Source organism: Clarias gariepinus, chromosome 28 (assembly GCF_024256425.1).
Source record: "Clarias gariepinus isolate MV-2021 ecotype Netherlands chromosome 28, CGAR_prim_01v2, whole genome shotgun sequence".
NCBI classification, from domain to species: domain Eukaryota; kingdom Metazoa; phylum Chordata; class Actinopteri; order Siluriformes; family Clariidae; genus Clarias; species Clarias gariepinus.
This window is the reverse complement of record NC_071127.1, coordinates 6,034,569-6,056,160: the sequence shown is the minus strand read 5'-3', so window position 1 is coordinate 6,056,160 and position 21,592 is coordinate 6,034,569. Positions and strand designations below refer to the sequence as shown.

The window sequence follows — 21,592 nt, the reverse complement described above, 5'->3', positions numbered from 1 at the left end:
TGGAAGGAGTGTCAAAGTGAGTAAAGTAGCTGATTAAATCTAATATTTGTGTCAGTGTGGCATTAAAGATGATGATTTTTATGAGTTTTTATGAGAGTTGAGGAGAAAGTCTGCTGCTTATCAGAAACAGGGAAAAGCTGAGATCATCTTATTCAGACAGAAGCAGCAGTATGAAGTCAGAGATAGCAGGGTGTCACAAGGAGACCAGCTGTTCATTTACAATCAACACCAAACAGCATTAAAGATAATTGTTAGAAAAAGTCTGATTAAATAGAATAAAGTGAAATTTTAACTCTGTAATCTGATATTTACTGGAACTAAGGAGAAATGCACAAGCTAATGCTAATGTACAAAATAATGCTAATCAGTCTGTTAATCTTTCAGTGTTTATATAAAGAGATTATTACTCACTCTAGTGTCTGTAGTTTGTAATGTTTATTGTGCTTAAGGGCAGAAAGACACTTTCGTCCTGAGTCTCCTATTTTGTTCCCCTTCAGATCTAGTTCTCTCACGTGTGAGGGGTTTGATTTCAGAGCTGAAGTCAGAGCAGCACAGCCTTCATCTGAGACATCACAATACACCAACCTGCAGAGACACAATGACACACACTTCACTCTCTCAGGATATAAACATCAACACAAGCCCTGTGTCTGTGTGTGTGTGTGTGTGTGTGTGTCGGAGAGAGGGAAAACTTGGGCATTTTATCTAAAGTATGTTAATCAGTATTGACCCCTGTGATCTACTCTCACACACACACCCACACACACCCCTACTAATGGTGTTCTCTACTTTAGCTCTGTGTTACTATATGAATGGATTTGAGTCTGTGGGTTTATTCATAGACATTCTGTATTTATGACTAAATGTGTTATAATATAAGACTATTTTAAAATGTAAAAAAAAGAACTAATGAGGGAAACTGCATGGGTTTATTACTGCTTGTCCATTTGTCTGTTTCTGTAACACAGATCTGGCAACCCTGTTCATAGCAGATAGACACAGATGTAGTGAAATAATCCTCACTAACAGAACTAATTTTGATCTCTGAGAATGTCACTGCTGATTTTAAACCCTGCAGCTCACACAGTGCAGTTAGTTTGTGTCTCAGCTGCAGTTTGTGTGATTAGTTACAGTGTTGTAGTAAATTTCACAGTCATTTCAGACACTGCAGTCGCATCAAGTCAGGTTTTGTGCTGCAGCTTCTTACATACGTACATCTGACCCAAAGACTCTGTGACAAATCATCAGTGTGCAGTGAAAAGAAACAATCTTCCTCCTCAGGACATTGATGATGAACCCAAAACATCTGCTTCAGTCCCACTATTAGAGAATGTGTCTTACTGAGGAGCAGGTCATGTGACTCTCAGAGAGATGATCTTACCCCAGTGTCTCCAGTTTACAGTCAGGATTCTCCAGTACAGCAGAGACACACTTCACTCCTGAGTCTCTTATTTTATTATAGGACAGATCCAGTTCTCTCAGGTGTGAGGGGTTTGATCTCAGAGCTGAAGTCAGAGCAGCACAGCCTTCATCTGAGACACCACAATCCCACAACCTGCAGATACACAATGACACACACTTTAATTAAATTCAATTTCAATTCAATTTTATTTGTATAGCGCTTTTAGCAATTTTCATTGCCGCAAAGCAGCTTTACATAGTCAAAAGAATTATTTAAGTTTGTATGAAATGTAAATTTGTATGAATCAAAATGGTCAGTTTGTCCCTGGTGAGCAAGCCGAGGGCGACAGTGGCAAGGAAAAACTCCCTGAGATGGTAATAGGAAGAAACCTTGAGAGGAACCAGACTCAACAGGGAACCCATCCTCATTTGGGTGAAACAGAAAGCAGTAAATGATCTGCATTTATACAGTGAGTAGGGTGGGAGGCAGTTCAGCTATAATAGCTGATGTTAATTGATGTTAATATGGAGTCCAGGTAGTTATTGAAGACTCAGGTAGACTTGTAAGAAGTTCCAGTCCTGAACTATCGAACTGTCAAGTCCCCAGAGAAACAGTTGCCAACACCAGTCAAGGCCAGAACCATTTTCTAGGTAGAGAGAATCATTCCCAGACACCAGACGCATCCCAGAGAGACACACGGGGCATCCATGTGACACTTCATCAACACATTTACATCCTGGATTATTATTTTATTTTTAAGATGGTGAGTCTACAACTTGGTTCTCTAACAGACTTATAGTGCACTATACAGGGACAATAAACCTGTTTCTCCATAACCTTTGTTTAATAACACTAGACATTTATATAGGACTATATATACTGTATTACTGCAGAATCAAGGAAGTAAAAGTCTGAATCAGAGTGAAAAACAAACATAATCATTCATTTAAACCAAGTTATACTAATTTCAAGCCTAAAGCTTTACTTTTTCAGGAGAATCAAAACTCATGTATTTAATAAACAATATTACTGACTGATAATTTATTATTGAATAAAATTTACAGTAAATAAAATGTACAGTACTGTGTAAAAGTATAAGACACGTACATAAGTGCTGTAGAGCGAGGATGACTTTTGTACAGTAACAAGTACCACAATGGAGTACAAGGTCAGCTGAAGGTTAAATGTGTGTTTTAACTTTGTGATTTAAATATCTGACTCCGAGACATTTAATTAATTATTTTATAATTTATAATCTTTTACTTATTATTGTTAGAAGTGTAATATCGCAGTGTTTTATTTACATATAAGCTGGCCAAAGCCAAAACGAGGAAAAATAAAGTCAGTTTTCTATTAACAGAATAAGGATTATATAAGAGCTCTAAACTCCTCCCACGGTCCAGAACATTCTGTAGAGCTTCAGAAACCTGTACAGCACATGACACCTTCACACACTCAGAGAACTCACTGAATCGGTGTGTGTGTTTGTGTGTGTGTTTGTCTGTGCATGTGTTGGGGGCGTGGCCTTGTATGTAGATTACCCTAACTGTTTCCCTGTGACTAGCGTGTGGGGGTTTCCTGTCTCAGGCCATTATCATACAGGAAGACTGTACCTCTCATTGGATTTATATAGATTACATAAACTGAGAATATTTGTATTTAATTTAACTTGCTTTATTAAGATTATTTAAGCTTTCTGTAGATATATTTCTTATGTCTGTGTGTGTGCAGTATTTGCGGTGTTTCAGTTCATTTTAGCGACGCGTTTCAGAAAGATGTGAGAGAGCGGAGACTGAGACGGCTGAAAGCGACCCTGTTTATTTTCTATATTTTACAAAAGCTCAGTGTTTTATGGATATTGTGAGTGTACATAAATAAAAGTAGACCCTTTACAGATTTAAATGATGTACTACACTTATGCATACAATTAAAAACGACGGCCCATTTTAAGTTCTTTTCACAGTTACAAGGAAAAAATACAAGTTGTCCTGCCGGCCGAGTGCTAATTATTAAATAAACTGCCCTGGAACGACCCTTTGGTGACCTGCATTGTCCTAACCATTCAGTACACAGATACCAAAAATGGTTGGGAAAAATATATCCTCTTTTAACCCACTTATGTTGGGGATGTTATAAGGCATTTCACAGTCGTTTTTCCTGCGTTTTGAACCTAAATTCTAATGAACATAAACGGAAAAAGGGATTTTTCTGCAGCAACAGGTCGACTGTAATATTGTAAATGTTCAGTTATATCAAAGGAAAACCAAAATTAAGTGTTAAAGAAGGCTAACTGTTAGCCATTAGCCACAAACCTACCAATGGCCCAAAGATGTAACTCCATATCAGTACGGTTTTTAATTTTATATGAATATCACTTTATATCACTAAACAGGTGGAATTAAGTCTATCATGGTAAAATAACACTCTTATATCCACACACAACATGTCTATTGCTACTGAGAGCCAGTACAAGCTACAGTTAGCAGTATTAACCTCACAGTGTGTCTAAATTCAGCAGACAAGATTAATAAACACTAACCTTAAAACAGAGCGTATCTGATACTCAATGTATTTTCTGATTGTTACCATATTAGTAGAAAAGCACCTGCTGCTGATCATGACAGATATTATTATACACATATCTCACATCTGGTAAATACCTAATTATAGCAGCAACTACATCAGGAAAACTAACAAAATAATGTGATCTAGATATTCTTACCAGAGCTGTAGTGATATTTCTTTATGAACCAGAACATTTATGAGACACGCATGTGTGTACACAGTTATCTCAGGACCAGTAACACACACACACACACTACAATTTATCACTGATGTTACCCTTTTATATGTTTAAAAAAATAAAATGTTTCTATGCCTCTTTATTTTATTAGTTAGCATTAGCTAGCAACACAGCTACATTCTCTGGCAACTTTTAAGGTGGAATGTTACTGTGTATTTTACTCAGTGCAGGAGTTAACAACATGAATCACTCAACTCACTTTAAGGTAACTACGGCAACTTAAACCCTGTTTCTCCTCACCTGGAGAGAAAGGTGATTAAATGTGGTGCCGGTGCGCTCCGACAGAACTACAGCTGTGATTCTAATCCATAACAGTCCTACTGCAAACACCAACACACACATTTAGACATAATGATATATATATATACACACAACACCTACCAAGAAAATGATCTGAACAGTTGTTCTGTATACATAACGATATGGCAGCAGCATGAGTGTCTGACATTTTGTGTGTTTACTCTATAGTAACACTTGGAGCTTTAGGATCCAAACCTTATCTGTATTATTTTCAGAAACCAGCTCGGAATCGTCCCTCAGTGATAAATCTTTTAAATGTGAAATGTCTCTCTCTCCCTCTCTCTCTCACACACACACACACACACACGCACACACGTGTTCTGGGCAAGCTGTACATAAAATTTCTGATTCACTCAGTAAAAATATAACATGTTCCCCATGGGAGAAGCTGAGCCCCGAGCTGGAGGATGGTCTAACACGTTTCTTTTGCTTTTTAGGAAAATTGTGTGGACGTCACAAAAAGGACAAATCTAAAGAGTGGGATTGTTTAAATTGATTTGACACAAGCTGTACACACACTACAGAGACTCATGTGACTGTCCTTAATGATCGAAAAGTGAATTTTACTGCCACAGTTTATAAATCCTCTACACTATTAAGAAAATCTGCATGGGTTTAATACTGCTTGTCCACTGAACTGTTTCTGTAACACATATCTGGCAACCCTGTTCATAGCAGATAGACACTGATGTAGTGAAATAATCTTCACTAACAGAACTAATTTTGATCTCTGAGAATGTCACTGCTGCTTTTAAACCCTGCAGCTCACACAGTGCAGTTAGTTTGTGTCTTAGCTGCAGTTTGTGTGATTAGTTACAGTGTTGTAGTAAATTTCACAGTCATTTCAGACACACTGCAGTCGCATCAAGTCAGGTTTTGTGCTGCAGCTTCTCACATACGTACATCTGACCCAAAGACTCTGTGACAAATCATCAGTGTGCAGTGAAAAGAAACAATCTTCCTCCTCAGGACATTGATGATCAACCTAAAACTTCTGCTTCAGTCTCACTATTAGAGAATGTGTCTTACTGAGGAGCAGGTCATGTGACTCTCAGAGAGATGATCTTACCTCAGTGTCTCCAGTTTACAGTCAGGATTCTCCAGTACAGCAGAGACACACTTCACTCCTAAATCTCCTAGATTATTACAGGACAGATCCAGGTGTCTCAGGTGTGAGGGGTTTGATCTCAGAGCTGAAGTCAGAGCAGCACAGCCTTCATCTGAGACATCACAACCACGCAACCTGCAGAGACACAATGACACACACTTTATCAACACATTTACATCTTGGTTTATTATTTTATTTAAAAATGGTGAGTCTACAAAATGGTTCTCTAACAGACTTATAGTGCACTATACAGGGACAATAAACTTGTTTCTCCATAACCTTTGTTTAATAACACTAGACATTTATATAACACTGTAGATTTATATTACTGCAGAATCACGGAAGGAAAAGTCTGAATCAGGGTGAAAAACAAACAATCATTAATTTAAACCAAGTTATACTAATTTCAGGCCTAAAACGTTACTTTTGAGGAGAATCAAAACTCATGTCTTTAATAAACAATATTACTGACTGATCATTTATTACTGAATAATATTTTTCAGTAAATAAAATGTACAGTACTGTGTAAAAGTCTCATACACATGTACATAAATGCTGTAGAGCGAGGATGGCTTTTGTACAATAACAAGTACCACAATGGAGTACAAGGTCAGCTGAAGGTTAAATGTGTGTTTTAACTTTGTGATTTAAATATCTGACTCTAAGACATTAAATTAATTATCTTAAAATGTACAGTGAAACCTCGGATTACGAGTAACGCGGTTTACGAGTGTTCCGCAAGATGAGCAAAGATTTTTTAATATATTTTGACTTTAAAAACGAACAGTGTCTTGGTTCACGAGCACCAAGTATCATGTATCACGCATGTGCTTCTTGTTTTGATGCCAAGCATCACGTGATCACAACTGAGCCAAGGGTTTATCCCTCTCTTGTGCTGCGGAATTGTAGGTAATCGTCTCCCCTGCTGGGTGAATACACACACACACACACACACACGCAGAAACTCTGCAAGCACTAAGACCCAGCAGGGGGGACGATTACCTATCGTCTCCTCTGCTGGGTCTTAGTGCTTGCAGAGTTTCTGAGTGTGCGTGTGTGTTTGTGTACGTGTGTGTGTGTCTGTGTAAGGCAGAGAGTGTGTGTGAATACACACACACACACACACACACTCTCGGCTTTACATCCCCCCCCCCACCCCCACAGCGGAAATCTGCATGGGTTTAATACTGATTGTTCCCTGGACTGTTTCTGTAACACAGATCTGGCAACCCTGTTCATAGCAGATAGACACTGATGTACTGAAATAATCCTCACTAACAGAACTAATGTTCATCTCTGAGAATGTCACTGCTGCTTTTAAACCCTGCAGCTCACACAGTGCAGTTAGTTTGTGTCTCAGTTTGTGTGATTAGTTACAGTGTTGTAGTAAATTTCACAGTCATTTCAGACACACTGCAGTCGCATCAAGTCAGGTTTTGTGCTGCAGCTTCTTACATACGTACATCTGACCCAAAGACTCTGTGACAAATCATCAGTGTGCAGTGAAAAGAAACAATCTTCCTCCTCAGGACACTGATGATCAACCTAAAACTTCTGCTTCAGTCTCACTATTAGAGAATGTGTCTTACTGAGGAGCAGGTCATGTGACTCTCAGAGAGATGATCCTACCCCAGTGTCTCCAGTTTACAGTCAGGATTCTCCAGTACAGCAGAGACACACTTCACTCCTGAGTCTCCTATTTCATTCCCCTTCAGATCTAGTTCTCTTAGGTGTGAGGGGTTTGATCTCAGAGCTGAAGTCAGAGCAGCACAGCCTTCATCTGAGACACCACAACCACGCAACCTGCAGAGACACAATGACACACACTTCAACAACACATTTACAGCCTGATTAATATTTACAGTGCTTTAAATTATTTGCCCCTTCATTTTATGTTTTTTTTTGTATATTTGTCACACCTAGATGAATCAGTTAATAAATTTTTAATATTTAACAAAGATATCCAAATAAAATAGAAAATGCAGTTTTTAAATAATGATTTAATTTTTCATATCACACAATGACACACACTTCAACATTACATCCTGGTTTATTATTATTATTATTATTATTATTATTATTAGTGAGTAATATATTTGTGCAGAAAAATGTCAGTTACTAAATCACTGTATACAACTATTAACTGCTGCTTTTTTGTGACTCAGAGAGATGATCTTACCTCAGTGTCTCCACTTTACAGTGAGGATTCTCCAGTACAGCACAGAGACGCTTCACTCCTGAGTCTGTTAGTTTATTCATGTACAGGTCGAGTGTCTTCACAGTCAGACGCAGTTCTCTTAGATTGGAGGTTTCTGAGTTGAGCACTGAGACCAGAGCGTCACCACTTCTCCCTTCAATTCTATCACACCTGATACTGAAGGAAATAAAATAAGACATAATGAACTAACACTAAAACAAATGATCAAACAGATCCTCAAAGCTTTCACTGCACCTTCTCATTTTTATAAACACCAAAATCACAAACAGCAGTTAGACAAAACAGATAAATGCTGTAATAGTAATTTTACAGTCAGAGCGGCTCAGAATCGACTTGGTGGGAGTTTCAGCTTCATCGTCACACACACACACACACACTGTATAAACATGGAGCATAAGATTCAGACAGATTGGGAAGTGAGAGTCTGATGTAAAAACAAAAAGTTTCCTTCAGAGTTAGATTTATCTGAACAGATAAGACATTAGATTTGTTCTGTCATTAGTGAGTTACTGAAATGATAACCAGCCCAGTGGTGAAGAAGCTTCACGTAGATACAGTACCTAGCATTAGCTAACAGGCTAACAGTGTGTGTAAGTGTGTGTGAGTGTGAAGCTAAAATAAGCGGAGAGGAGGAATCAGACCCCTCCCTCTCCCTCTTCTCATCTTACAGAGGAACCCTTCTTCATCTCTTATTTAAGGTTCACAAACACATTAACATTAAGACTGTTTTATCGGAAAAATTAACAAAGAACATCGCTAATGACACGTGTGTGAGCGACACACTAACGAAATCACTGCTATAAAGTAAAACAAACAAACAAATGAATCTGCACTTTACTTTTGAAAAGAATCACGACAGAGCAGTGTTTCTGTGTAGAGCAGAGAGTGTGTGTGTGAGTGAAAGCGAGGGGAGGAGGGTTGTGTGCCTGAAGACAAGAGTATGTGTGTGTGTGTGTGTGTGTGTGTGAGAGAGAGAGAGAGAGAAGGGGGACCGTGTGCAATGACAAAGTACAGGCTGATACACAGAGAGAGAGAAAGTGGATTTTTAACGTCTCTAATGAGACTTGCTTTTGCTTTACTGTACACACTGTACACACACACATACAGACACAAAATAAAATATGTTTTACACACACACACACGGTCAGAGTGTGACAGACAAGCACTAAGACCTAGCAGGGGGGACAATTATCCACAATTCTGCAGCGCAAGAGAGAGAAAAACCGTTGGCTCAGTTGTGATCATGTGACACTTGGCGTCAAAACAAGAAGCGCATGCGTGATACATGATACTCGTAAACCAAGACTTGTTCGTTTTTCAAGTCAAAATGTATTAAAAATCTTTGCTCGTCTAGTCTCGTAATTAGAGGTTCCACTGTACTTTTCTTCTTTTAGCATATTAAACTCTGAACTGTCCCTCACTGAGAGAACATTCCCATGTCAAATGTACAAACACACACACAAACACACACACACACACACACACACACGCAGCTGCCAGAACATTTCTATGGTAAATAAATAAATGACATTTGTTTTTCATGTCCTCAGTAGTTGGGAGCAAAAACAAAGTTAGTTGTTCTTGGGTAAAACCAACACCACATCATTTCAGCCTGGAACTCTCACTTCTCTAATTCACACTACAGTGACTGGGGTCTGTTGTGTTTCTTGTGGGTGAACAATATGGAGACTACTGGGTGGAGCTGAGCCCCGGGCTGGTGGAGGGTCTTCAACAAATTACACACTTTTACACTCAAACGTCATTAACTCTAGCAAATCTGAAGCACGGATTTATAAAGAAAAAATATAAACAATTAAATAAGAAAAAGGGAAGTGATGTGTTTTCTTCATAGTTTTTGCATGTAAACACACAAGAGTGAGTCATTAGACTGTACAATAAAAAGTAAATTTAGGCCCCTTCAAGCAAATTAAATGAATTGAATGGGGCTTGCCAACAGCAGTGCACCGATAAGGGGCGACACCCCAACAACCACTCTCATCAATTACAATCCTTCTATAAAGATATAATAGCAAAAATGTTTTACTAATAACACTGAAATCGGCTCAGTGTGTGTATAGCTGCACTTCTAGTCTAACACATTTAATGTGAAAACAAATAAAAGAAAGTTACAAGGAAATTTTTTAATTCTATAGACATGGGTATGAAATTGACAAGGTTTATTTAAATAAAGAGTTTTGTTTAAATTTTGTCATGTGTTAAATATCCAGAATAAAACCAACTTTACTGTCAGAAGAAATCAGAATATCAATAATGTTTCTCATTATTTCAGGCAACAAGGCATTAATGCAAGAGTTGAAAAGTGTTTTTCACCTCAACAGACAGAAACTGTCTTCCACACATTTAATATCTGCCCTTCAGTCTTATTCATTTGTTCACATCATCGTTATTCTCTTATCTAACTATTTAGTTATTCACATTAACACCACTTTGTATCACCTGAAGCTCAAAACATCTTAAAGTAAATATTTATCAAAGTGTTTTCAGTTTCTCTCTTTCTACAGTAGAACAGATTTATACAGATTAACTTACATTGCTTTTCTGGATGCTGCAATCACAGGCATCACCCTCACAAGAACAGTTTCTGTTATCTTCTCTGGACTGATATATTTATTCAGGTCAAATTCCTCCAGCTCTTCTGCTGATGTCAGTAAGACAAACACCAGAGCAGACCACTGTGAGGAAGAGAGTTCACTTTGTTTTCCAGATTTCAGGTAGCGTTGGATTTCCTCCACTAGAGAATCATCACCCAGTTCATTCAGACAGTGGAACAGATTGATGGATTTCTCTGTAGGAAGATCTTCACTGATCTTCTTCTTAATGTACTGAACTGTTTCCTGTTTGCTCTGTGAGCTTCTTCCTATCTGTGTTACTAAGTCATGTAAGAGTTTCTGATTGGACTCCAGTGAGAGACCCAGAAGAAAGCGGAGGAAAAGATCCAGATGTCCAGTCTTACTGTTTAAGGCCTGATCTACATAACTAATGTGAACATCTGAGATTGTCTTAAAGGACTGACTCTGTTCAAGAACATTTCTCTTTTCCCTCATGAACATCAGGTGCACATACAGAGCTGCGAGATGCTCCTGAATACTCAGATGAACAAAGCAGTACACTTTACTGTGGTGAAGCTCAAACTCCTCTTTGAAGATCTGTGTACACACACCTGAGTACACTGCTGCTTCTCTCACATCAATGCCACACTCTCTCAGGTCGTCATCATAGAAGATCAGGTTGTGTTTCTCCAGCTGCTCAAAAGCCAGTCGTCCTAGTTTGAGAAGCATTTCTTTATCACTCTCCTGCTTCTCTGAATACTTTTCTCTTATGATGTTTAGCTGAATGATGAGGAAGTGTGTGTACATTTGAGTCAGAGTCTTGGGGATCTCTCCACTCTCTGCTTCACGCAACATTCTCTCTAGAACAGTGGCTGAGATCCAGCAGAAGACTGGGATGTGACACATGATGTAGAGGCTTCTTAATGACTTCAGGTGTGTGATGATGTCATTGGCCAGGCACTGATCACTGATCCTCTTCCTAAAGTACTCCTCCTTCTGTGGGTCATTGAACCCTCGTACCTCTGTGACTCGATCGACACACTCAGAGGGGATTTGATCGGCTGCTGCTGGTCGGGAGGTGATCCAGATGAGAGCAGAGGGAAGCAGATTCCCTTTGATCAGGTTTATCAGCAGCACAGGCACTGATACTGATTCAGTTACATCACACACTCTCACTGTGTTCTGGAAATCCAGAGGAAAACGACACTCGTCCAATCCATCAAAAATGAACAGAACCTCTTCCAAACTGGAGATTTCTGTTTCTTTTGTTTCCTTAAAACAGACATGAAGGAGCTCCATCAGACTTAGTTTCTGGTCTTTCATCAGATTCAGCTCTCTGAAAGGAAGTGGAAATATGAGCGAGAGGTCCTGATTTGTTTTCCCTTCAGCCCAGTCCAGAATGAACTTCTGCACAGAGACTGTTTTTCCGATGCCAGCGACTCCCTTTGTCAGCACAGTTCTGATGGGTTTGGGTTTTTTAGATAAGAGCTTTGTCAGCACAGTTCTGATGGGTTTGGTTTTTTTAGATAAGAGCTTTGTCAGCACAGTTCTGATGGATTTGGGTTTTTTAGATAAGGGCTTTGTCAGCACAGGTCTGATGGGTTTGTCTTGATCCAATAAGGGCTTAAAGATGTCATTGCATTTGATTGGTGTTTCCTCTGATGTTGTTCTACTGGACGCTGCCTCGATTTGTCTCACCTCATGTTCTTTATTGACGTCTCCACTGTCTCCCTCTGTGATGTAGAGCTCTGTGTAGATTTCATTCAGGAGCGTTCGGTTTTCCTGATTTATTATGACTCCATTTACACACTCAAACTTCTTCATCAGATTTAATCTGAACTTTTTCTGGAATTCATTCACAGCAGCAGATTCCATGTCATGTCTGTGACAGAGTGAAGTAGGAAGACATGGTGAGACATGAGGGTTAATTAGTAAAAATCACATTTTCTGAGTGGTTACCACAGACAGTTCTTTATGGTTTTGTCACTTTGTATATCTCCTGTATGTTTGCTATTATCTAATCACTCTGTATGAAATAACAGCAGAGAGGTTTTTAACACCAGTGTGTGATGTATTTATTGTTGATCTTACCTTGTATCTGTAATAATGATCTTTTTGTTTCTGTCTCCCGTCTTCTGTGGATCACTGGGAACAAGAAAATGCTTAAAGACACTAATTTTTAACCACTTGAATACTACAACCTAAATTTTAGTCCTAATGTTTCACTCATTCTCTGTACTGCTTATCCTTTACATGGTTGCTGGAAACCTGGAGCTTAGTCATAATTTTAGGAAATTTCTGAGTGCATTAACATTTGAAGAAAAATATGGTAGAATTGAAAAAAAATCTTCCTGTTTCAATTTAAGTTTTACTACTTTTTCTACAAAGTCGTTAAACCTGTAACATAATATCACTACATCATACAGAATGAACAGATAATGTGTTTGACTTTAACTCTGAGAATTATGGGATGTTACCTGTGTACAGATGAGGAGTCTCCACTTTTAAAGTTCCTAGGAGGATCCATAGACTCATTGCTCTTCATAGAGACACAGCTGGGTTCTGGTGAGTCTGATCTCTTTATCTGGAGTTTACTGTACAACATTATAGAGTGGACATGAGATAGAAGTTAGTTGTCAGGAATATTGTGATTAACAAAATACTAGGAGAGACGAACTGGCAGCTCATATTGTGTGTTGCGATACTTCTATTTAATATTTTGATGAGCTCTACAGATGTGGCCATTAAGACTGCGCGTGTTTTCCCGCGGGATGCCTCAATTTAGCGCACGGCGTGCCGCGACTTGCCGTGAGCAACATTCGGGAATTTAAATAAATGTGTTGTGCTTCACTGAATATCCGCCAGATGGCGCGTGGAAGGACTTTATCTAAAAGCCGGATCAAGTACTGTACAACGAAGAACTGTGTATAATTACTTAGTCTAAAACAATATTGTTTCCAATGCTGAAGCAAACATGAATTTTATTTTGCTTTACAACAGATCTTTCATGATAAATGTGTGTATATGTGCTTCATATTTTTCATAATGATGAAATGAGATGCCCAAATTCGTGCTTTAAAATTCTTAATAAGTTTCTTATATATTTTTTGTAATGTTTTAACAGGGACAAAACAGTAAAAGACATGGCAATGTCTCGGTTTACATGGTGTTGAAATTAATTTAATTTCCTGATAGTAGGCTATCTGATAGTCTTAACTATGCGAATGTCCTGATTCGTGAATATGCCAACATATCTTATTTAAAACGTAAAAATGTGTCGACATCATCAGAAAACATGAATGAACTATATATATTATATTATTAAGTAAATATTATTTTATGAACACAAACTTCTTCTGGCTTTTTATAATAATCATCATATTTGCTGTTTGTGTCCAGCATTTAATAATTATTTCATCCATTATTTAACCACGGCTGGAAATAATAGCTGGAATGTGATGTGATTGTGAATTTATGAAATAAAGCTGTTCGTCTTTTGTAAAGTACTTTCACTTTACAAAAGGCAGCGTTTTTTTCAAAAGGTTGATAAACGTGTGTTGTACAGTATATACACCGCGACAGCGCGCGCAGTTACTCACTTCTCACCTTTCATGTAGGTCTGCTCTGACTTATTAATTCGTTTTAAACCCCTTAAAAATGTGTGTGTATACAACTCAAAACCTCCATCAGTTATTAAAGATAGCATCTATTTAGAAAAAATGCCCCAGTGATTTCGGAGCTTCAGGAAATCTCCCGGCGCTCTGCGCATAACACCGGACCTACTCATGTCGGAAAGAATTTATAAACGTTTTTTAAACGTGGGCTATTGTTTTTTTTACTTATAATATTTGTTAATTTAAATGAGGTTTGGGCTCAGGACTTCGATTCGGCATCGTGATTCTCCTCTTTAATTTACTCCATAGTTTTAATCAGCACTTAGCCGCATGCATGGAGTTTTCCAGAGCGCACCGGCAGAAGTAGACTAATGATTATGAACGCGTCGGGAAAACAGCAAGCAGACTGACTCTGACCATTTAAAAAAACGTTTGCGTTCATTTTCTGACACGCTCAAGTTTACCAAAAACAATACAGAACAGCGCACCTTATTTGCTTTCAAACATTTATAAAATCACGTTTTTTCGTTATTGTGAGTGCGCTTAAATAAAAGTTGAGTCTTATAAAGGCATGTAGTCTTATATAGTTTTATTATATAGTTTTTGCACATTAATCAGAGTCCTCATCTGTTACATTTTTGAGGACAATATTTTTTTTTTTAGCCTGTCACGGCGTGCACCCAAATCAATAACGCTCCTCGCTCACTAGTTAGGCGGCCTCTCCTTCAGATATGCGAAAAAAGCGGGGCTGCGGAATTAGGCACAAATAGTGAAGAAGAGCTCTCCTTGCTAATGATCCCGGGTTCATCCGCGCTATAAAATACTCGGGGTTTGCTGGTTTACAGTGGATTTTACTACCCAGTGTGAGTAAGACGCGCACACACAACGCGGAAGTGCGGCATGCATGCGGGGCAAATGAAATGCGCCCCAGGGACTTCAAAGAAGAGCCAGCGCGAGCGGACGGAGGCAGGAGCTGCTGTCCGCGGATGGCCGTATTTTATAGCGCGGGGTGCAAGCCCGAAAATATTGGCATGGATAGCTCACCAGCATGTCATGTGGGCATTATAAGATTTGTATTGAAAACTTCTAACTAAAAATTGGCAGCTGGCACGCCTAAAAATAGACGCAGGTTAATTTTTTTATAGTCTAAATTAAAATTCTCCTCTTTAGTGCCTCCTATTTCTATTAATCCTATTGTTCTTTTAGTGTCAATGCCAGACAACATTCAAATGCTAATTGTTCACTCTCCCCAAGTGTGAATCAGCTGTTCTCACCTATACATATTAACCTATACGTTCTCACCTAAAGTGTTTAGGTGAAAATCCACCTATACAAGTGTAACAAATATGAAAAGAAAAAAAATAGGAAGGGGCAAATATTTTTTCATGGCACTTCACATGTGGTCAGATTGTTCCACTGGGCTGAAACTGTGGCAGGTGGAGTTATAGCACTTTTCAAATCACACTTACTATACACTGATAAGAATAACTTTGAATGATGAATGCTACATTAATATGATCTTGGGCTTGCTCCACATTATAAAAGCAAAGCGCGGAGTTTAGTCCGAGATCAGGGAAGTACGTGATGTTGTGGAAAATAGGCAGTGGCGGTTCTACACTGAATTGCTCCCCGGGCGAGACTCCCTCCCCCCCCCCCACATCCCACATCATAATACATGCTGATGATGACCAACACGTCTCCCCTGATCTACTAGAGCCAAGTAAAAAGAATGGCAATCAAACAGAATAAAATTAGTAGCAGCATAAACTTGTGCTAGTAATTATTATGGTGGTCAATATTAATTGAAATAATGTTTCTCAGCATTATTTCGTGTTAATATTGACTACCATAATAATTAAAATAAGTAACAAGTTTACTAGCGTGAGCTAATGCTGCTACTGATTTTATTTAAGCTTACCTGTTCAGTTTTATTGCCATTCCTTTTAAAATATTGTCTTTATAGATTTATATGTTGTTTGTCTTGGTGTTCTTTTTTTTCGTTTCTTTGACCCAATATATGTTCAGTGATACTTTAAATAACATGTTTAAATAGCATTGATTTCTGTATTGTGTTATATTTTTATACTTGTAACTGGTGTTAAAAATGTATTTCCACATTAATGAGCCAATGTATTATGGTGTGGGCTGCTGTGGGCCAGGAAGTCCAGGGACACTTTTTGGTCCCAGTCTGCCCCTGTAATAACGAATGGAGAAAGCGCAGTCAAAGCCCGGGGATTCTGTGTTCCGCGGGGGGCCAGTCGTGAATAGCTGACACTCAGTGACAGCCAATGAAATTAAAGCATTTTTGCCGCTTTCCACGTGGTGTGGCGTTGATTAAATAGTAGTATAAACTCATCCAGACCCTGGTTCAAATCCCGCTCTGGGTAAAATTGTAATAAATGTGAATCCTTTGTTTTACACTTTTTGCTTATGATTCATTAAATCATAGCAACTGTAAGGTGAGTGCTAATGTGTTTCATAGCTTAAGAAAAAAGCATGAAGCATAACTTGATAATGAAATGGCTATATCGTGGCATTTTAGCACATAGCACCGGCAGGGAATCGAACCCGGGCCTCCCGCATGGCAGGCGAATCACCTACCACTGAGCCACCAGTACCCTTATGTATTCAAAACAATACTGGTATAGGCTAACATCATACATCGTTGTAGCCCTTTTGCACACACGCGCGGGTGCGTTACAATAATAATAATAATAATAAATTCGGAGAACTACTACTAATAATAATTATAATTCTGAATGATAATGAAGAATAAATACATATCAGTTTGAGCTTGACACGAGCTCTGTCGCTTGCTGTCAATGGGCGCCTAAGAGACAACATTTTTCGGCTTCAGCAGACACACTAGATGGCAGCACCAGAGCGAGTAGCACAGAGAGCACAATGTCACAGAGGAAACCTAACTGCTTCAAAGCATTCATAATTAGAAATGTAAAATTAAGGTAATCAGAAAGAGACGTCATAGCGCAAACCATAACTATAAGAAGCAAACACCAGGCCAACAGCCTTGTTTTATTCTGTCTGCATGCACGGAAAATAATAATACTGAAACTAGGTTTAACATCTTCACATTATCCAGAATTCACAGCACATCCATAATACAGCTTTCTGAATGTAGTTACTGTAAACTGCTGTATATATGTACACTCCAGTTTCTATTACGATTGGTTTGACCACAATCTAAAATGCAGGTTAATATCAACATCTGTGTGCTGTACTTGATGCAAGTCACACTCATGTCTAACACCATTCAGAAGCACTGTGTGTTTGTACTGCTGGTGGAAACCAGGAATTAATTATATAGGACAGGGAAATAAAGACAAGTGTTTTCCTCATCTGTGTAGTTAAAGTGTGACCTGCAGCTGCATTACAGGGTGATATCAGACAGCAGGCGGAGCGATGATGACACCGATTTATAATTGTTTTCATGATTAATCTTTTTTTTTCATATTAATAATGTTTAAAAAAGGTTTTACATAACACTTTATTTGCAAAAAGCATTTATCCAGTGGCACCCACTCACAGTTGAGTTTATTATGACAGTAAATTGCAATTAGAGATAATGATAAATGTATTGCGATTTTAAAATAAAATTTTGTCTCAACACCGTCTCGTCATTATTGTGTAACCTGTCATGGGATACGTCTCGTATCATGGTGTTATTGCATTGTCTCATGTCCACTCATTACAGTTTAACTGCATCATTTCACAATGAACACAATCAGAATTTTTTTCAATAGTGATCGTCTTACTTTATTATTTTCGTCAGTGTCACAGTCATGTTGTTGGTGTTGATCATTTCAATTACTTTCTACTACAGTCTAAACTTAGCCCTAAATTTAAGTGAATAATTTTGTATAAGTGTATTACCATTTAGAGAACATTGTGATAAATACAACATGATAAAAATACTGTAAAACTGGAGGAAAAAAAATGTCTGTTTTAATTCCAGATTTTTTTGATAATTTCTTTCTATGTGTTACATAAAATGTTATGTGGTTAATAAAATGTTACAAAATAGTAAGTATGCACTGATTTATTGGCTGTACATTGGTATCGGCTGATATTTGCTTTGTTAACTCCCATCGGCTGTTATCGGCCTCTGCAAATAAGTAAAGATTCACTGCTGGCAGTGATCAACGTTTTTCTGTTGTGTTGCATCAGTTATGTGTTGTTTAATCGTGGTCTGACTGGGACATCAGTAATTGATCCAGCTGCAACTTTGGGAAAGATCCATATAATCGTATAGTACCACCTCATACAACATTTATATTTAGGCATTTGTGTGTATGTTCTTATCCAGCAAAAGTGCTTTGAAGTTTCCGTCATAGTGAAGATCCTTACACTGGGTTACTAGTGTACAACCCCTTTTGCTGGAACATTGTAATTATTAGCAATATTAGCAATAGCCCCAGGATAGCCAATTAGCATAGAGAGCCAATAACTCACTTGCGATGAATTTCCACACTGTAACTTTACTCTGACAAAATAAAACATCATTCACACGAGTCCAGGATCCACAAGACGGTTATTTAGAGCAGCATCGTAGCTCTCCTCTTCTCTACACAAATTCAAGTTTAATTTAACTAACAAAAAACTATTGCCACTAGTTGGCATTACTGAATAGCAATGTAACTAAGCTTCTGATTATTATAATGTGCAAATGAGAACATTTTCTGTATAAAATACACAAGTGCTGTAGCTAAACAAAAAAAAAAACATGGGTATTATCCATCAACCACACTATAATTAATATAATCATTACATAAATATCAGTCTTGGCCCAGAATTTCATTGGTGCACCCTTACGTACTACATCATAAAAAGATAATGTGTTTAACACTGAGAATTATGGGATGTTACCTGTGTACAGATGAGGAGACTCCACGTTTAAAGTTCCTAGGAGGATCCATAGACTCATCACTCTTCATGGAGACACAGCTGTGTTCTGGTGAGTCTGATCTCTTTCTCTGGAGTTTACTGTACAACATTATAGAGTGGACATGAAACAGAATGTTCAAGTACTATAGCTGGATTTGTTGCCATTACAGAAAAAAAAAAGTTTTATAATTTAAAAATATTTTTGTCAACACTGTTTTATCATTATTGCGAAGCCTCTATAAGGATATGTCTCATATCATGGCTTTACTGTATTGTCTCATGTCTACTTTTCACTGTTTAACTACATTTTTTAAAAACATCACTTTATAATTAACAGAATCTGGGATTTTTTGAATGGTGACAGTGTTAAGTTATTATTTTCGTGTTAGTGTCAAAGTCATGTTGGTGATGTTGATCTTACTCTGTACAGTACATCACTGAGAACACAAATTTTAATTGAATAATTCTGTACAAATGCATTAATATTTATAAAACACAGTGCTAGATAGGAAAAAAACAGCCTCTGTTTTAATTTGAGGTTTTCTGATTAAGTCTTCTTATGTGAACATTAAAGCTGTAACATAATATCACTACATCATACAGAATGAACAGATAACGTGTTTGACTTTAACTCTGAGAATTATGGGATGTTACCTGTGTACAGATGAGGAGTCTCCACTTTTAAAGTTCCTAGGAGGATCCATAGACCCATCACTCTTCATGGAGACACAGCTGGGTTCTGGTGAGTCTGATCTCTTTATCTGGAGTTTACTGTACAACATTATAAAGTGGACATGAATTGTCTAATATTGTGATTCAAAATACTAGGAGAGATGAATTACTGCTCATATCAGGTATTGCGATACTTCCATTTAATAATCTTCATGAGCTCAACCTCATCTTACACACAAGATTGCAGAACCAGAAGGTGTGGCATACAGAGCGCATCAAACACTTTTTTTATATTAACTTTTTTTTTTTTTTTTAAGTAAAAAAAAAAAAGTCAAAGAAAGTCTCATGTCTCTTCTTGGTCTCACAAAAAAGCTACCACATCTTCCTTTGTCACTCCTATCTTCTGAATGGCCTCCCTCACCACATCTATAAATAAACCTCCTCTTGGTCCTAGCTCCACTCTAAAATTCTCATCCCGATATAACCCTCATCCCTTCTCTATGTCCAAGCCATCTTAATCTGGCCTCCTTAACTTTATCTCAACCCCCCCCAACCGGAGGTCTAGAGAGAGCTTTCTAGAGGGAGGGACCTTGTGCTCCCACATTAATCACGGCTCTACAGCCAATCAGGGGCGTCTGTGAGCTTGCGCACGCGGAAGGAGCGGCTAGCGCTTTCCTTCAAGTGTGTTACTTCACCCCTAATGGTGCGTGAGCAAGCAGTTCAAAAAGATGCGATCGGCATGCAGTTCGGAGGAAACACGTGATAGTCTTCGGCCCTCCCGGCTGAATGGTAGTAGTAGCCTTAATGTGGGAGCACCCTAGTGACGGGGAGGAATTGGCCACGTCTAAATTAGGGAGAAAATCTGGAGAAAAAAAAAAGAAAAAAAAAAAACTTTGTCCCCCCCCCTATCAGCGGCAACACCACTGAATCGATTCAGCGCATGCTCCCCACCACTGTTTTAAACCACAGGCGCCAAAATGCCAGATCAGAGTGCTCTCTCATCGTCTTGGTAAGTTTTAGTTTTTTTTTTTTCACAGATTTAGACATGTTTAAGAGAAGTAAATTTACAGAGATGTTTTAATTATATTAGGTAAGATTTAACGGCGATGTACAGTAATGCCTGTGCATGTGGCCTTGATACAGTATTTCTAACTGTGGTGTAAAAGACACCACATTCATGGGCATAATTTCGCAATTTGTCCGTGTACCAAAGGAGTTGTAAAAACAAGTTTTGTGTCTGTAAACGATCAGAGTCGTACCGTAACAAACACAAATCTTCATATCTGATCAGATTTTGGAATCCAATTTGGAGAAAACACAGAATTACACACAAATCTTCGGAATTACTAATAATTATTTGACCGTGATTTTATTCCATAAGAATCTGGGATTTTTGTCAGGTGATGTCTATGTTAGTTATTATTTTCATGAATACTCACTACATATATTAGATATGAATGTTCAGTGACTAAAACACTAGGACACAGTAACTTACTGCTTTTCTGAGGGCGGGGTCTCATTCTCTGTCTCCAGATCACGGCTCTCCATGTTTGAATATTAGTGTATGTACAGAGAGCTCATGGACACACTGCTGAATCCTGAAGATGCTGATCTCTACTGCTGAAATAAATTATACTCCTAAACACACAAAAACAATCACGCAATTAAAATCAGGTGAAATATCCACATCTTTTTAAGGAAATTGTCTTTGGTCATACAATCTTGTGTTTACAGTACGATTAGTTTATAAGGATTATGCAGTGTGTCATGTCATGCAGGGAGCAGGAGCACAAAGAAAGAGAGAGAGAGAGAGAGAGAGAGAGAGAGAGAGTGTTTGTGTAGTATATAGGGAACATGTATATTTCACTTGGGGAAAGTTTGAGTCTATAATCTGAATATTTAGGGATAAAGAACAGATAAAAAGTGTTAAACATAATCAGGACAAAATCTACAGCCACGACAGCTTACAAATACGAGGTTTTGTGTTTGTTACAGTACAACTC

At 38.1% G+C, this 21,592-nt stretch overlaps 1 protein-coding gene across 1 annotated transcript; it reads right to left on the bottom strand.

Moving 5' to 3' along the window:
• Positions 1 to 407: 407 nt before the first annotated feature.
• On the bottom strand, positions 408 to 21,356 carry LOC128516060 (NACHT, LRR and PYD domains-containing protein 12-like). The gene is made up of 11 exons (XM_053490364.1): positions 21,085 to 21,356; positions 19,572 to 19,688; positions 18,900 to 19,016; positions 12,879 to 12,995; positions 12,494 to 12,546; positions 10,382 to 12,290; positions 7,793 to 7,987; positions 7,243 to 7,416; positions 5,575 to 5,748; positions 1,382 to 1,555; positions 408 to 585 (listed from the first exon to the last, which is right to left on the bottom strand). The coding sequence occupies exons 1-11, from the start codon at positions 21,135 to 21,137 to the stop codon at positions 408 to 410; spliced, it is 3,261 nt and encodes a 1,086-aa protein (XP_053346339.1). The 5' UTR covers positions 21,138 to 21,356.
• Positions 21,357 to 21,592: the final 236 nt, after the last annotated feature.

Excerpts from the sequence above, each read along its gene's own strand:
- LOC128516060 (XM_053490364.1), bottom strand. The coding sequence starts at position 21,137 with ATGGAGAGCCGTGATCTGGAGACAGAGAATGAGACCCCGCCCTCAGAA. Across the intron at positions 1,556-5,574 it reads TGTAAACTGGAGACACTGAG|GTTGTGGGATTGTGGTGTCT; the intron begins GTAAGATCATCT and ends GTGTATCTGCAG. Across the intron at positions 586-1,381 it reads TGTAAACTGGAGACACTGGG|GTTGGTGTATTGTGATGTCT; the intron begins GTAAGATCATCT and ends GTGTCTCTGCAG.